This window comes from Rutilus rutilus, assembly GCF_951802725.1.
Source record: "Rutilus rutilus genome assembly, chromosome: 2".
NCBI classification, from domain to species: domain Eukaryota; kingdom Metazoa; phylum Chordata; class Actinopteri; order Cypriniformes; family Leuciscidae; genus Rutilus; species Rutilus rutilus.
In genome coordinates, this window is record NC_140210.1 from 2,298,585 (window position 1) to 2,317,874 (window position 19,290).

The 19,290-nt window shown below is 39.1% G+C and overlaps 1 protein-coding gene across 4 annotated transcripts in view; it reads right to left on the bottom strand.

Moving 5' to 3' along the window:
* runx1 (RUNX family transcription factor 1) overlaps window positions 1-19,290 on the bottom strand; it is a 61,358-nt gene that overhangs the window by 25,757 nt on the left and 16,311 nt on the right. The window contains exon 1 of one of the 4 annotated variants that reach the window (XM_084399601.1): window positions 287-777. The exons of the other annotated variants lie outside the window; for them this stretch is intronic. Within the exon in view, the coding sequence (XP_084255727.1) occupies window positions 287-314 (28 nt within the window). The 5' untranslated portion in view covers window positions 315-777. Of the gene's footprint in view, window positions 1-286; window positions 778-19,290 lie in introns of those variants that run through there. 4 annotated transcript variants of the gene reach the window in all.

Consider the following 19,290-nt stretch of genomic DNA (forward strand, 5'->3'; position numbering starts at 1 on the left):
ATGCTATTTAACACTTTTGTACTATAGCTATTTTGCACGATTTAAATGATTTCACACTGCTTTCTTTGACAGTAACTGTGCAGTTTTCGTGTGAAGTCGAGAGACAGAGAATCTGTGGTACTTTGCCTATGGGAATGTCACATTAACAGCATGTTTTAGGTTAAGGTTAAAGGTCTCAGCGATTATTAACAGCTATGGACATTCAGATATTATGAAACATGACGCGTAAAAATAGACTCGTGAAACCGCCGTTACGCATGTGTCCAGAGCTCAGAAACGCTCTTACCGTATTTGGCGTCCCAAAGAAAAACCATTTGGTATCTTTTGAACACCGTTCTCAGTCAGGATCAGGATCAGGATCAGGATCCCAGACGAACAGCTGATTCTGACGCGCGCGACTCAAGGATACGAGCTCAAGCTTAATACTATCCTTTAGGCGAGGTGAGAAAACCCTGCGGTTCAGCCTAAACTGAACTCTGATCAGTTCATGTAGAAGTTGTTCCTCTTTCAGCTTGAGACATCAGAGAGGATGATTTGGCACGCGCGTATCCTTTGGAAAGTGCGCGTGAAGTTGCGCACCTGACGCCGACGCATTCGCGGTCTTAAACTATCTAAAAAGTGCATTCACTCGCTTGTGTACAAGCGTAACGCTGTTGAGAGAAAGTGTTCTTCCTGAATCCAGCTCGCGGTGGGAATGATGATGCGTTGTGAGTGAATGAATCCGCGCTTTTACTGGCACTGGGCAGCGCAGGAACGCCAGCCAGGGCAGCTCATTTGCATACGCCTCCTCCTCGAACGCTCTCATTGGACAGTGATGACAGACCTCGATGGACTCGGCCAATCAGAAGATCGTCCGAACCGAGGAGGAAAAAATGGATCTGAGCAGTCAATGGAATTCCTCGCGCGTGCTTCGACGCGCGCTCTCGCTGATTCACTGTTGATTTGGATTTAAGTTACTTATCAAACGGAACTGAATATCAGGTGAATATGAAATACAGGGTAAATTACAACACACACAGCATGTTTAATTATATTATATCATATTGTATTATATTATATCTTATTAAGAAATCATATAAACACTTTTTATATACAATATAAGAGACACCGATTATTACGCATGTCAATGCAGTGGGAGAAAACATTTAGCTTGTTTTGTACCAGGAGATGTTGTTTTCTATTTTATCAGAAGGAACATGATATCAGCAGAACAAGCAGATTCTCATTATAGCAACTTCAAATAAATGAGATGACAAATAAATTCAGTCGGAAAAGTTCAAATCAAAATGTGCAAAGAGTAAGAGAAATTCACAATAGTCAAACCACGTCCTGACTGCTGTGTTTAGTATTGTTTCTAGGACAAAGACAGCAGATAAAAAAAGTGCTGATCTAATCTGAGGTGTTTTCTGGCCAACAGGGGGCAGCAGGCGATCTGCATGAGACATATGGAGTCTGTTAGGACTTATTATAATGCATGAAGTGGAGACACAGAAATGTTCTGTCATCTTTCGGTAAAACGAATAGAATGTGAATTCTAAACCGCTGACAAAAGACTGCCAGTTGTGTAAAGGAAGCACAGTTACTGAAATCAGGCGCTCACACACACACACACTTTTTTTTTAACCTCCTGCATGGTAATATAATAACTTGACGGCGTGTTTTAAGGCCAAATCATCACCTCTGCCTGCCCTTGTTGAAAGGACACGCTACATTTAAATAGATCTGATGGCTTCTTAAAAAGCTTGATTATTAAACTGTGCTTTTGAGATTCCTTTGGCTTCATCAGGACTGGACAATTCCCACAGGATTGAGTTTTATTAATCAGGAGTAAATTCAGAACTATAACACCAAGAACTGAAAGTCATGATTCATTTGTAAAAATGAAAAGAGCTGCTTTATGAGATCCGTGTTATTCATGCCTCATCTTCCTTGTTTGTACCGAACATTACATATGAAACAAAATGCAAATCCAGATGTCATGAAAATACTGACTGTCCTGTTCATTACATCAGGAACTTACACCAGTCAGTCGTTTGATTTTTACCCAGACGTTTATCTGATTGTGAACGTATATAACACATCTGAGTTCATCTGAGAATAAAGACTTCATATCTGAGTCTAGTGAAGCCAGAAAGAACAAGGACAGGAATATATATATATATATATAAACATTCATTGTACTTTTTAGTTAATCTTTTCAAACTACACATAATCATGTTTGTAACTGTGTTTATTAGGTACAAAATACTGAGAATACAATAATATCTATTATAAATATTAAAACGAATAGGCTATATATTATAATTAGGTTACATAACACATTATTTTAAGGTGACGTAGTTACATGTTCCTGCATTTACTTACTATAGCAAAAACTGAAGTAATTAACCCTAAAACAAACCTTAACCGTAACTCTATAGTAAGTATGTCATTAATTATTTGAGTAAGTGCAACGTAACTACGTCACCTTAACATAAAGTATAATCTATAATAATAATAAATATTAATATTAAATATTAAAAGTGCCTGAATAAAAAATACATGCATTTTTTTGCACGATATAGTTGAACTAATTTAAAAGTGAATAATATGTTATTTGGACTCGAAGCAAGCAAATAAAGCATATAAAAACAGCTGAATCTGAAAGCAAAGATCAGTTTCAGGGAAAATAATATAACATGCACGCCAATCATAAATGATTTTCTAGCACAAAGGCACCGCAGGTCTCGGACGCGTCTTGTGTTTTACTGATTTCGAGAAATCTGATCTCTGAAAGTTGAGCAATCAATAGCGCTTGTAGTCGGCTATAAAATATATTGACAAGCGTTGCAGGGTTACAAATATCTGATCATGTTCGGTCGAGCCACGGAGGAAGCACACGCTGAATACAATATAATACTATAAATGGCTTTCTTCCCTCTGAAATTAATACAATTATTATAATTCGGCCTTTAGAAACATTAAGGCGACTTGCAAACATCCAATCACGTCAGATCTCGCATCAGACGGTCAGCGTATTGTTTTTTGGAAATAACATACATTAAGCAAATATTATTTCATCTGAAAAACAAAGTCCTGATTTTAAGGACACACACACACACACACACACGTAATGAAGGAACATGAAGTTGTTGTTCCCTATTTCAACAGTTCCTCTTTCACATTCTGCAGCGAGGGAAAGATAAAAACCAGAGAAACTGAAGACGACGAGCAGAAAAGGAAAAAAACAAAACACGATGTGATTCATGAAGAACGAAAGTGTGAGAGAAACTAGAGGCTTTACCGAAGAGTGCGTTGGCGTTTCGGCCCCTCCTCATGAAGTACATGGCCCACGAGATCGGTCCCGGCGCTTTGAACGGGCCTGAATTCATTTGGACCTGCTCTGATTCAATCCAGGATTCACAGCAGAGGAATATGGATTCCCTCCTTCCCCTCGCTGGCTTTATACCCTCCCGTCTCCCACCGTCCCGCTCCGCATTACACCGAATACAGATTAAAAGTTGACATGCAGTCATGACTAATATATCCCATCAGAAAGCATGTCCTCAGGAGACAGGCCCGTCTCTCTGCCCCGGGGCTCTTCTGTCCCGCTCACTTCATTTAGCCACTGATTCCCCCCCCCGACATCTTGATTTTACTCTGCATGCAGTGAAAACGCTGAGATCACGCATGAGAGAGCAGGCGAAGAAGCTTTAAGTTCGTACAAATAAACTTAAAAATGAAGGCAAAACACCCACTTCAGATTCTGTGTTGGTTTCAGGGTTTCACGAGTTTCAGAACTAGAAAACTTAAAAGCTTCTCCTGTGACATTAGAATTTATACTGGAGTTTATACAAGATTTTTTTCATTTAAAGGAATGAATACGTGCATTCAGCAAGGATGGAGTAAAGACATTCATAATGTTACAAAATATTCTATTTCAAATAGAAATCATCATATTAGAGTGATTTCTGAAGGATCATGTGACGCTGAAGACTGGAGTAATGATGCTGGAAACTCAGCTTTGATCACAGGATATAAATTACACTTTACTATATATTCACATAGAAAACACTTATTTTAAACTGAAATAATATGTCAAAATATTCCTGCTTTTACTGTATTTTTGATCAAATAAATGGTGAGCAGAGAGACTTCTAATCTAATTAAACATTGACTATTTTATCTAATATTTGTCCTATGTGCCTTATGATTATTAGTTTCAAATCAGTCGCATATAAAGTTGTATGTACATTTATGCGCATGGGTTTGATTCCTAGGCAATGCATTATAATGCAATGCAAGTCACTTTGAATAAAAGCTTCTGATCTAAATTACATTTTAAAATATATTTACGTAGAAAACACTTATTTTGAACTGAAATAATATTTCAAAATATTCCCGTTTTTACTGTATTTTTGATCAAATAAATGCAGCCTTGGTGAGCAGAAAAGATTACAATCTAATCTAACCTAATTAAACGTTGACTATTTTAGCTAATATTTGTGCTTTGTACCTATAAAGTTGTATTTACATCTATGCACATGGGTTTGATTCCTAGGGAATGCATGAACTGACAGTTTTAATGCAATGCAAGTCACTCTGGATTAAAGCGTCTGTAAACTGCATAAATGTAAGCGTAAAGTGCATTTCGCAGAAACTTTAATCCAAAGTGACTTGCATTGCATTAAAGCCATTCATTTGACCAGTTTTGACCTTCGCTGGGTCAGCGATCTTCAGTTAGGATGTGCGTCAGGAAGATGGCGGATCTGTAGTGTTCACTGAACGGTGTCTCAGAGACTTCAAGCTCAGTCCAGACCACAGCTGGAGTTTCAGAGGCTTCGAGGACTTTGGCTGTCTGGGTGTGTTAAAGGAAGAGGTTGGTAAGCCACAGTCAGTCGTGAGGGTCGTAACATCAGCACTGAGGTGTGTGTGACAGGTCCAGTCACCGCTGATACCACACACACGAACAACGGCTTCAAACCACACAGTCGTCTAGCGAATTCGCAGAAGATACAGTCTTGCCTTTTGAATTCTCACAAACTCCTCACACACACACACACACACTAACGGGAAACGGCACAGATTTAGATGTCGTTTGCCCTGTGCCCGCAGGCAGTCTGTCCCCTACGGGCCCCCAGAGACGGGCCACCCCGGGGCCACACGCGATCAATAATGGCTTCCTGGGGCCCGACAATCAATGCTGCCAAAACTACTGACCACACCAAGACTGAATATCAGCCAATCATGTTTAAAACAAACAAAGATCGCTTCAAATGTTCACTGGACGGAAAAATGCATCAAGAAATTACCTAAAGTTTAAGATATAAAACATATTATTAGGATATAATAATCTAGATTTGTATTATATTATTTACTCGATGCACAGCAAACTCTTTTTACAGAGTTACAGAGTTAAAAAATGTAACACTTTACAATAAGGTTCATTAGTTAATGTATTAACTGACACGAACTAACAACGAGCAATACATTTGTGACAGTATTTATTCATCTTTGTTAATGTTAGTTAATAAAAGTACAGCTGTTCATTGTTTGTTCATGTTAGTTCATTAACTAATGTTAACAAACACAACCTTTGATTTTAATAACGTATTAGTAAATGTTGAAATTAATATTAACTAAGATTAATAAATGCTGTAGAAGTATTGTTCAGTCTTAGTTCATGTTAACTAATGAACCTTATTGTAAAGTGTTACCAATAAAATAATTTGGTTCCTTGTCTACTTTTATGAATTTAATACATTTTATTTTATAATTACATTTGTTTCAGATGTTTCTACCAACATTAATTTGGAAAAATAAAAACATTAACGCGTCACTAGTTGACATTTTTTAAGAGTTATTAATTCAATAGCTCAGATTATTTGATGAGAAATGATTGAGATCTCTGACTTTTGATGGCAAACCTTGTTACATCTCTCTAGAAAGAACACAGCCAATCAGAAACATTCTAAATTCCCCCTTAGCAACCGCATAGCAACATCAGAATGTGTTCTACATGCTACAAATGTATCAGTTCGTTTCAAATGTATCAGTTTGTTTCCTGTTTTTGCGCTCTGTCTTCATGAGTCTCTTTGTAAGCTCCCGTCCTCCAGTCCGTCTGACTGGTTTGTCTGCTCTGTACTGGGAGGTTAGTTAAGGGAGAGAGTGAGGAAAATAACTCAGCTTTCGTCCTCTTTAATAATTCATGCGGCTGTATTGTGTGGAAGCCGTTAACTGCTGCTTAAAAGTAATTAATTGATTTTCTGACATATCGTTTAGCAGCACAGCCAAGTGACAGAGCAAAGCACTCTGCCCTCACACACATACACACACACACACACACACACACACACACTCTCGCAGGCACTCACACAGACACACACTCACACTCGCAGGCACACACACACACACACACACACACACACACACACACACGCACACACACACACTCTCTCTCACACATACACACACACTCGCACACACTCTTACATACACACACACACATAGGCACACTCGCAGGCACTCACACACACAGGCACACTCGCAGGCACTCACACACACACACTCGCACGCACTCTCTCACACACACATTCTCACACACAAACACACACACACCCACACACTCTCTCTCTCTCACACACACACACACACACACACACATGCACGCACACACACACACACAAACACACACACTCGCAGGCACTCACACACACACACACACACACACACAAACACACACACACACACACACACACACACACACACCTCGTGAGCTGCCTAACTAGACAGCATTTTAAGGCATCATAAGCCGCACTACCGACACGAAGGACTAACACACGGAGTATTTACCATTCTGATGCTCTTACACACACTATATCTGTGTGAAGATGTGGACAGGACAGGCACAGATGTCCTCTGGCCCGGGACCACACACACACACACACACACACACACTCTTCATCCAGCTGTATTGACATTGCTGCCGATCAGAGCGTTCCCGTACGGAGAGACACTCGTTCTGACGTCACTGCAGTCTTGAGCCGCTGTTTTCCCATGATCCTCCAGTGTGTGCACTACTGAGCTGACTCTGTGCCAGTGAACACCAGCCTAGTGTAGCTTTAAGATGAAGCGCTGTAAGAGTCTCCTGTGAGGAAACTACAGCACATGAAACGGTCCCGCTGAGAGTTTCAATCTACCTCCATCACGGCTCCCAAAGGCCTCGTACACTGGAACGAGAGATCCTGCTGCGCATTATAACAGGCTACAGGATCAGGACTGCTCATAATCAACTATATTAACATCAAACAACTAACTGAAATAAAGCTGTATATTTAAAACGGATAGTTGAAGCCAAAATGCACACCTGTAACTGGCTGCATGTCAGATGAATCCTATATTAATGCACCAAACTGTGAACATATTGATATACACTGCCCAGACAAAAAATAAGTCACTGTTTATGATTGGATCATTATTGTAGTGATTATTATGTTTCTATATGTTTGGCAACCATTCTTCTAACCCTAATTGATGGAGTGTAGCTTTTTAATTTTAATTTTAACAAAAAAAGAGTTGCTAGCCACCTCCAGCTTTTTTGATCATTTTCACAAAAATGTTATGGCCCCCACAATATTTTGTTGTATGATCATCTGAACATGCAATATATCAAAAGAAACAAGATTTTGAGCAAAAAACAGAGAACAACGTATTTTTGACAAAGAGTACGTCTGGATGGGATTCAGAACGATGATTTAAACACAGAAGGAGTCGATCGAGTCCATCAACACCCCAAAACTTCACAGTCCTGAGTCAACATTTCATTCAGTAACATTAGGCCGTTTTGATTTATATGCTGTTTAATGTTGATAATCACGCTATTTTTCATATGCATCTGCTTACATATGCTATCACTTGTTTCTGCGTCTTCTTCGCATGTGTTTTGATCAGGAGATTCAGCACTCTTTCAGAAGATGTCTCATAGCGCCCCCTACCGTATAACAGTGAAAACAGTGAAAACACGGAAACCCCGAAAATTTTGGGGGGAAAGTTAAACAACCATGTAGGAAGACACATCATGGCCTTATTCCACTATCAAGATTCATCAAGCTCAAACTGTGAATGGTTAGGATGGAGCATGAAGAATCATTTTCACACATGAATCAAGATCTTAAATTCATTGAAAGTCTTTGGGATGTGCTGGAGGAGACTTTACAGAGAGCTGGACTTGAGCACCTCTTGATGGAGATAAAATCACAATGTTTATTTCAATCAAGAGGTGCAGTGTATAATATAACTGTTCATGCTATATACGTGAATAACACTTCGGGCCCTATTTTAACGATCTAAGCGCATGGCGCAAGTTCACTTAGGGTGTGTCCGAATCCACTTTTGCTAGTTTAACGACGGGAAAAATGGTTGGTGCTCCCGGTGCATGGTCTAAAAGGGTTGTCTCTATTCTCTTAATGAGTAATGGGTGTGTTTAGGGATTTACGTGCGTTAAACCAATCAAAGTCTCATCTCCCATTCCCTTTAAATGCCAGTTGCGCTCGTGCCATGGCGGATTCGCTATTTACATGGCGGAATTTGATAGTGGAAAGACCGAAGCGTCTCCAGAGCGCAAACGGATCTGCTCGTGTGCGAGGTTAAAGTGCGCTAGCAGATCATCTACGGCAGTGGTTCTCAACTCCAGTCCTCGATCAGAGTTGAGAACCACTGATCTACGGGACAAGCCGGATACACCATATCTTTATGTACACAATAATAATCTTTTACATTGTAATCCTTTTATATTTAATATTTGGCATGTTTGTGTGCTGCTGTGTGTCCCTGTATGTGTAATAAGCAGAGTGTACATGCGTTGTGGACCCGCCTATAGGCGCACATTACTATCGTGCTCTTTAAATAACAAAAAATAAAAATATTGCGCCATTGACTTTAGACCAGGTTTCAGTTGGTCAACGGCTCAGTCTATTTCTGTTGCCTCAAAATAGCAACGGTCCAATAATGCACCAGAGCACACCTCGTTCTCAGACCAGCAGCCCATGGGCGCACAAATGGGCGCAAATGCATTTGCTATTTATATAGCGTGGCGCAGGACGTGAAAATGATAACTGCGTCGGGCTGAAACTAGCAAAAAACACTTGTGTCACGCTTGGCGCTGCATTGCGCCGGGTGTAAGATAGGGCCCCCTTAGAATCATGTGGCTTATTTGAGAAGTCTACTATTAGAAAGCACCATTGAAGGAAGGATCAGAGACGTGAGACTCTTTTCAGACAGTAGCCGAGTTTCCATTACCCTTCAAATTGCGCAAATTAAAATTGAAAATACTCCCAATGGAAACACATCTATTTCGCAAAAACTCCCATATATCGCACAAACGTTTTTACGCTCACATGAGGGGGTTTTTCAGGCAATTCTAAAAAGAAATATTTCGCTAAACTGCAATAGAAACAGCCATTTACAGTCACCTGACGTGTGTTTAGACAGAAGATGAGAAAGTTCTTCATTAAACTCATAAAAGACAAAATAATTACGTGAATACTGGATTCTAAATCTCAAAGAAATCCCACAATCAAGAGCTTGAAGCAGAAATGAGGGAGAAACTCCCAGAAACTCCTCATATGAGCCGCTCACAGAATAAGAGTCTTTCTTCACCGTTAATGCTTGGATAACACACATACGTCTCCTTCCATTAATAATAATGGCCAGTGCGGCGGCTGGGATATACGTAAACCTACTAACATCCGTCGCCATGATTTTTGGGATGATTTATCGCGAGAGGAAATAATGGCAATCGTTTTTTAATCGGCATTTAGAAAAAAAGTGTAATGCGCAAATCTGTAATGGAAACGCGGCTAGTGTGAAACAACTGCACAAACAGCCAGAACACCGTCTCGTATCATCATGGCGGTGAGTTTTGCATGGGAAGTGTGGAAACGCCAGGCCGAGGGTGTGTGAGTGTCAGGCTGGAGGGTCACGAGAAGTCAATTATTCAGAAGCCCCACAGTTCTCAGTAGAGACCGGCCTCTGAATCCTGCTGATTGATTTTCTGACACACGGGATGAGGGTATGGACACTGAGAAGAACCAACAGAAGAGCTGAATTTTTCAGTCTTTCGACTCTAAAGCGCAGGTTTGTTCTGTCAGCACAGACACTCACTAGATTAGACAGTTTCGACGCTCCAGGATTCAACAGATATTAGCTGAGTGACTCTCATCCTACACTCTTAAAAATAAAGGTGCCAGGAAGAACCAAAAAGGAGGTTTCACAGTGAAGAACCTTTTTTGGTTCCCCAAAGAACCCTTCTCAAAGGTTCCTTTTATGTTACTATTATAAGTGTAAATATATTTTCGGGACGCCACAGTCTAGTTAACATAGGAAGCATAAATGTATTAGTGGCGGTCAGTGTAGATATTATGGCAGGCCGCCACAAATAAATCAATGTATGAGAAACACAAATTTACTTCAACAATGTGAGGTCACATGAGATTGATGGTGAAGAACCCTTTTATAATCTAAAAGAATCTTTTGTGCAATGGAAAGGTTCCTTGGATGTTAAAGGTTCTTCATGGAACCAAACGCCCCAACAAAGAACCTTTTAAGAACCTTTTTTCTAAATTTCATAATCATTTGTTAACAAACAATATTCATTACTTCAATGAGCTCATTGTTTCATTAAATTATTACATTGTTTAAAGGGGTGGGTGATTATGATTTCACTTTTCTAACTTTAGTTAGTGTGTAATGTTGCTGTTTGAGCATAAACAACATCTGCAAAGTTACAACGCTCAAAGTTCAGAGCAAAGGGAGATATTTGCTTTAAAAGAAATTGTTTTTTAAGGACTACAACAAACGGCGGGTAGAGACTACACCACATTCCTCCCGGGTTAGTGACATCACTAACCCAAAAATTTACATAAACCCCGCCCCCGGAACATGATTTATAGATTATCAAGACAGAATATGCTAATCAATGACAAGAAGATAACTACACATCAGCTACATAAATTCATCAACTAACATTCAGAAATGTCCTGTTGCTCCTACATGTTGTCACTTCTTCTCGAGTCTCTCCATCATTGTCTGACTCCGGTTTGAACATAAAAAGCTAAGTTTTTGAAATTTTCAGTGCATGTGTGTGTGAGTGCAAGCTCTTGAAGCTCCGCCCCCTGTGCCGGGAGCAGCAGCTCATTTGCATTTAAAGGAACAGACACAAAACGGTGCGTTTTTGCTCACCCTCAAAAATTGACACTTTTAACATGCTATATAAAAATATCTGTGGGGTATTTTGAGCTAAAACTTCACACACACACTCTGGGGACATCAGAGACTTATTTTACATCTTGTGAAATGGGCATTATAACACCCCTTTAAATAAATAAATATTTTGTACATGCACATTCCTGAAATGCATAACTTAGACAGTTTCCTCTGACAACCGATCACTCTAAATTGTACATTTTCTGTAAAGCTGCTTTGAAATGTGTATTGTGAAAAGCGTTATACAAATAAACGTGAATTGCATTGAATCGCTGGGAGAGGCTTTAAACTTCACCGTGATCCTCTTCTCAAGCTGTCGACGACAGACGTTGATACCGCCACAATCCAGCGACACGTGTTGGTCTGCGTGTCCTGTAAGAGTCTGATGTATAGGTGTGTGTTTTTGGCCTGGTTTGGCCTGCTGTGTGTGTGTGAGGGGGCTGAGAGACGAATGAAGATCTGCCTCGGGCGCTATTTAGTGCAGTTTGAATGGATGAGTAGACATAGAGGAGCTGGAGATGAAAAACACTCACTATTGCACATGAATGTCGGAGCGAGTTACACACTGGCGCTCAGTGGCGTCGACGTTTTAGAGGAACTTTTACAGCTGAAAATCTGCTGTTGTCTCATGCAAACAAACAGTCTTGGTGGCTGCGGGTCATCTATCTTAAGGACATTCATAATAAATCATTTATTAATCTACAGTGAAGTGATAAATAGGAATCAGCAAGAAAAAAAGATTTCGAAAATGCCGTTTTTGGTCACTGATGATTATATTTACCAACAGGGAAAATTTGATTAAAATTACCTTGATTAAGGGGTTCCAGTAATACACGTACATCCCAGCAATATTGATGTTTATAATTCTGAGGTTTCCTGTAAAACTACTCAAAAAACAAAAAGATATCCCATGCACGTGCTTGCCTAATGTTTCAATATCTGAGAAATGCGCCATTCAATGATTTTCAAAAACAACGTTATTAACCTTGAATTCAATCCAATCTACAGACCAGACGTTTCGTCTCTAGCCAACTGCTTTATGCTCAATGAGAAGCAAATATAACGACATTTACAAGACATTGTTTAAGAAAACTGAATTAACTGAACTCCACAGCGGAAGGTTTTGGACCGGAGTGTAAAGAAAGCGAGAGGCAGAGATGATGGTGAACCGTGAGGAAGGACTGAGAGCCGGAGATACACGAGGAAATGAGAAGCAGGAGTTTGATAACAGAGACACATTACAGCCTGAAGATACATGGAAATATGCTTATTATTAAAACACACTACAGTTAAACAAATAACAATAATAATAATAAAAGAACAAGAAAATTAAATATTATAAATTACAAATGTCTAAAATTGTATGTTATAAACATGTAAATATCATGTGTATTTTATTAATATTTCATCATTTATTTATTAAATTATATATATGAAGAGTTCAGATGCAAAAGCTTCTAAGTGCCATCTGAAATTGTCTTCTAGAATGATCATTTTTATAAACCTTGTACATTTAAGTAAAGTAACTTCACTTAAATGACAATTAATAGGTAATTTGCATTGCCATTTAAGTGAAATTATTGAACTTAAATATACAAGCTTGATAAAAATGATCATTTTAGAAGAAAATTTAGATAGATAGATGGATGGATGGATAGATGGATATATATATATATATAGATGGATGGATGGATGGATGGATAGATAGATGGATATATATATGGATGGATGGATGGATAGATAGATGGATATATATATGGATGGATGGATGGATGGATAGATAGATAGATAGATGGATATATATATGGATGGATGGATGGATAGATAGATGGATATATATATGGATGGATGGATGGATGGATAGATAGATGGATATATATATGGATGGATGGATAGATAGATAGATGGATATATATATGGATGGATGGATGGATAGATAGATAGATGGATATATATATGGATGGATGGATAGATGGATGGATAGATAGATAGATGGATATATATATGGATGGATGGATGGATGGATAGATAGATGGATATATATATGGATGGATGGATGGATGGATGGATGGATGGATAGATAGATGGATATATATATGGATGGATGGATGGATGGATAGATAGATGGATATATATATATGGATGGATGGATAGATAGATGGATATATATATGGATGGATGGATAGATAGATGGATATATATATGGATGGATGGATGGATGGATAGATAGATGGATATATATATATGGATGGATGGATGGATGGATAGATAGATAGATGGATATATATATGGATGGATGGATGGATGGATGGATAGATAGATAGATGGATATATATATGGATGGATGGATGGATGGATAGATAGATAGATAGATAGATGGATATATATATGGATGGATAGATGGATAGATAGATAAGCAGTTTTTATATACATTTCTATTTATCTATTTATATATATCTGTACATCATGAAGTCTTTATGGTGAATCTAATGAGCATTTTCTTCTCCATCATCTTCTCCATCATCATCACAATTATGACAATAGGCTGATAGCATTATGAGTAAGAAAATTGCCAAAAGTAAAGTATTGGAACTAGTGGCAGAAACAGGACAAATGATAACAGGCAACACTGACTGAAGCTCAGCTGATATGATCCATCAGCCACAGTTGAGCACTCTTACTCATATCTGAGAAACGCATGTAACGCTGTCTCCAAATGAATCATGCGGACACTTAAAAACCACTATTGTTCAGCACAACACACAGCCTTTAATTAAACCACGGATGCAGATTCAAAACGCCTCCTTTCACACGTTTCCTCGTCTATCCATCATGTTTTACTGCAGATATTTCCTTGTTTGCTCAATGAAACAGTATTTTGAATCAGAGTCACCAACAAATCGTGTGCTCAAAGACAGACAAATGTGTGTCGTTGTTGTTGTGGCGAGCCTGTGATTATGTTGCGCGGACCGCAGAGCCACAGTGTTGAACAAACCAGCTTTGTTTGAGCAGAAGGTTGGCCTGGATGAGTTGTGGTCAGCGGAGGCAGATGGGCTCTTTAGACAGTGACTCAGAGCTCACACACACACACACACACACACACTGGCCTCTCATTGTCCACCAGCAGCGCTCAAACACACGTCACAGACACAGAAGTGACCCCTTCAGTAAACATGCAGAGCTGCTGTTAAACTCACTCAGTTCTACTGTAAAGCACTGGAGTTTGATGCATATGCAGGACTTCACTTTCAACAGCTGAAAAACTCTAAACTCTGCATGCATGAGCAGATCAGAGGCTAACTTTCATTTTGATGCATGCATCAGAAAATTACTCTAGTCTTCAGTGTCGTGATCCTTTAGAAATCATTCTAATATGATGATATACTGATAAAAACAGTTTTGCTGCTTCATATTTTGGCGGAAACCATGATGCATTTAGGATTCTTTGATGAATAGAATGTTCAAAAAAGAGATTTTATTTGACAATCTTCTGTTGTTAGTAGATATCAGACTTGAGAGAGAGAGAGATGGATGAATAACACCAAGCTCTATTGAGCAATGCAAGTTCAGACCACAAACGATGGGAAGTGCAAGTATAATGATGGTATAAACAGGTGACGATAGAGGATGCAACTTCAATTGGTGAGTAAATCCACACATGCAAACCTTCTGGTTGCCATTAGATTGATTGAATAACAACAATGTCTTTGTCTTATGCCCGGTCTTGCATTCAAAGACAGCCTGCGATACTTTTCTAACAGTGTGTGTTACGACCAACGTCTACTGATGAGCCAATACACATGCAACATGAAATGGCGTAAAAAACATGGCCCTAAAACTACTTTCCTCAAGCTCCATTTACAAAACTGGCATGCCAAGTTGTCCTCTTTTCTCTAGCCATTCTCCTCTTTTTTTTAGCACACATAAAAAGCACAATTGCCAAAGTGCGATTCACCTTTCATCACGCTAGCGCATGCTGATGACGACGGTTTATTCTTCTATGCTAACTTGTGTCGCATCCTACGATTCAATAGGTGTTCATCATTGTACAGTCTACATACATGTCGTTCCCAAGTTTATTAATATCCATGTTTTACAGTGTGATTTGATCTTATAAGATTGCCGAAATCGCAAAGTCTGTGTGTAGCAGACGTTACAGGGATACTGGGAACACTGGAGCAATAGAGGGAACAAGGATGTTGTGTTTTCATGTTTTATGGGGACATTACATTGACATAATGGTGTTTATACTGTGCAAACGGTATATTCTCTCCTCTTACACTAACCCGACCCCTCAGAAAACTTTCTGCATCTTTACATTTTCAAAAAACATCACTTAGTATGATTTATAAGCTGTTTTCCTCATGGGGAACAAAAAATGTCCAATGATTTTGGGTATTATCATCTTTGTGGGGACATTTTGCCCTAATAATGAAGGGTTCAGGGACGGTAAGGAGCACTCTTAAGAAAGCTGACCTCTATATCTAGGCTAGAGTATGATGTGGTCAGTCCAGCTTTTCTCCCCCCAGGAGCGTGACGAAACTGCTCAATAAAAAAGTCATTAGTCACCCACAAAATCAATTAATAACTCAGAAAGTCCTGGGACAAAAGTCATTTCCAGCCCTCCTCCAGAAGGTCTGCTCATCACTCTCACCTCCACTCAAACTATTATGCGGATGAGGGCCTACCAAATTAGCCAGAAGAACATTCAGGCAAATGGGATCGTTGAGTTTAAATCCACAGATAAATAAATTAGCAACAGACACATAGGAAAGCTGGGAAACGATGGCGCACGACACACTTTGCATCTCCGAGTCGTTAACCACATCGAGAAGCATGTTGGGGACGGATCCCATCGGGCCTGGCGGTGCTACGGATGGTCCATTATCAAAGTCTAGGAGGGTTCCTGTGGTTTGGCAGAGCGGCTCTGACCGTGTGCCAGTATTGACCGTTATATTGGCATTCCCTGTTGCGGTCTCACAGTTTTGAGGAACGGAGTGGCATGAAGGCGGCCGCGTGCATTTCGACCAACCGCATGCTTCTGAAACGTCGTTCACCATCACCGTCAGGGCCTTATTGCAGCAAAAGTAATCAAATGGAGTAGGCCAAATGTGAAGACGCACTCTTACTAGTGTACACACTTAAATCAGACCGGACAGAGAAGTTGACTCAGAAACTAATGTGCAACACGTTGGAGCATGCGCTCTACTTGCTAGGCTACGTCTTCAGCATTATAAAGAAGTTAAGATAATTTTTTTTATTAATATAAAAAAAAATATTCGGTTTACCAAAGGCACCAAATTTATTTTTGACCCCAATTTCTTAAAGGGGTCATCGAGTGCAAAATTCACTTTTATATGGTGTTTGCATATAAATGTTACTTTGCAGTGTGTGGACACAACCACCATACAATGAAAAAAAAACTTTTTAATCCTCAAAAAGCCTAAACACTCTCAACAACGCTGTTTTTGAGGAGGTAAAAGGTTGTTGTTTACACAACCACTGAGGAATTTTAACCAAAGTATATTACAAACTTTACATGAACAGCCTAAAGAATCACAGCAACTTGTGAAAAATGGGCATCCAATGACCCCTTTAACATCTTATTTTCCAGATTCAAATATCAAAAAAAAATCGCTAACACAAGATAAATGTACTTGAGAAGCATAAAACATTAAGACTTGTTTTCTTTCATATGGATGTATTTTGTCTTATTGCACTGGATGCATTTCATTTTAAGATGAAAACAAGTCATAAAAGCACAGTATATATATATGCGTGCATATATAGTAAAATAATCTTGATCTTTACTGGAAAACAAGTCAATAAGGACTAATAAAACTTATTTTTTGCATTGCATATTGTCAGATTAAAGTTCCCAATATTATGCCTTTTCAAATATTACCCTTCATGTAGTGTACAATAGAGCTGTTTGTGAAAGTAAAAGGTCTGCAAAGTTTTAAAGATCAAAGTGCATGACAAATAAAGTTATTGTCTCCTAAAAGAGAGAACCGATTCTGAACTGAAACGAGTCGTCAGTAATTACCTTCATACCTACGTAACACATTATAACACATTTCCATAATGCCATCCCATGGTTTTCATTGGATGCTGGTGAACAACGTCTACTTAGCCCCGCCCTCAAACACTGCAGTTGTAGAAGAGTTTGGATCATGTGGTTCATGTCGAAAAGACGCAGTTTGATGCACTTCAATAGGATGAGGACTCGACCTGGAATCGTATCTGTTGGTATCACTGTGAATCAAGAGCTGAGGAAGAGCAGAGATGGTAATGGACGTTTAGTTTCTGACACGCACTGTAAGTGGTCGACCAATCACAACACACTGGGCCGTCTGACCAATCAGGGCAGAGTCGGCTCACAGAAAGGAGGGGCTTATAAAGACTGAATCTTCGAATGAACCGTTTCAGACTCTTTGAGAAATGAGGTGATGTGCAATGTGTATTATGAGAAAATTAAAGTGTTTTTTGACCTTGGATGCATGTAAATGTATGTAGGAGACTCCAAAACAAAGTTAGGAACCTTTAAAATAGCCTAATAGGAGCACTTTAACAATCTGGAGTTATATTCTGTTGCCACTTTCCATGCAGTTGAAGTCGCTGAAGCGTGTGACATCCTTGACGGAGGAGCACATGTGCCGGCTTTAAGACTGATCAAAGGATCTGAGGTTTGTGGGTAATCGGGCGTGTTTGCGTGTGTCCTCACCACCAGGCGTCCGCAAGCACGTCAGAAACTCGCCAACAGATGCTGTGACAGGAAAAAGCACTGACCGCGCTCAGGCAAAGACGCAGGTGGAGAGACAGGTTTAGAAAAAGAAAGAAAGTGCAGAAAGTGCTACTTCCTCTTGAATCATTTGTCCTCGGGCTGCTAATGTCAAAGGCCGTTGATGACAGCGACACAGTCAAACCATTGTCCTCTCACACCCAGCACAATCGCCCCGAAACATCTCAGCAGTCAGACAGTTCATTTGTGTCTGTAAAGCATCAGACAAACCGTTCGTCAAGGAGCGATTAGCGCTCTCAGTTACAGTCTTCAAAGGAACAAAGAGGCTCCTGTCAAGAGCCATGTTGCAATCAATGGAAACACCCTGATATTCACTCTCTTCCTCTTCTTCACCCAGTCTACTCGTGCATTATGGGACACTGATCAATATTTCTAGGCTGCTGCCGCCGGTTGCATTGAGGAGTGTATCAGTGCACCCGCCGCATGGATCTACACCCCGACAGATTCATTATTGACTGATCTGGTGAAGGTGAGGCCTTGTACATTCACACACACACACACACAACACAGCTCAAGTCAACGTAAAGCGCATTTTACTCATGCAGACGGGCATATTTCAGAATTAAACTAACAAATAAAATAAAAACTGTTCAATGAGGGGGAAAAAATGTAGGACGGGACTTGATTTAGCACTTTAGGAATTGATTGGATGGTAAAAAAGTGAGCGTTGCATTTCAGAATGGAGGCAGGTGGGAAATGGATTTGTGTTTTTTATTGTATGACCTGTATGAAATTAATTAGCTGCACCCTAATGTTCAATATTGTTTAAAGAAATAGCATAAAAAAATTAAATAAAATAAATTTAAGGTCCAATTAAATTCTGATGTTGTACCAATATCTGTGTATCCAAATGTGTAAAAAATATATATAATTAAAAATAATACTTATAAAAAATAAAAAAAAATAAAAAAAAATCCTTATGGATATTTGATTAAGTAGATTTTTTTCTGCAGGGCAAATAAATAAGTAAATAAGTCAAAGAAATAACCCTAAAAAAAGTTGGCGTTTCATTTCAGAATGGAGGGGCAGGTGGAAAATGGATTTGTGATGTCAGGCAAAAATGGGAAACAAATCAAGATGTAAAACGTATAATATAATACAAAGAAACACTTTTCTGTTAGGAATAAAGATGATTGTATAAAGAAAAACATTATTGCAGAATATTGTGAATTCATCAGTTTATATTTTTCTATCTGATTTATAATAATAATAATATAAAAATTGTAAATTAATACAATTTATATTTC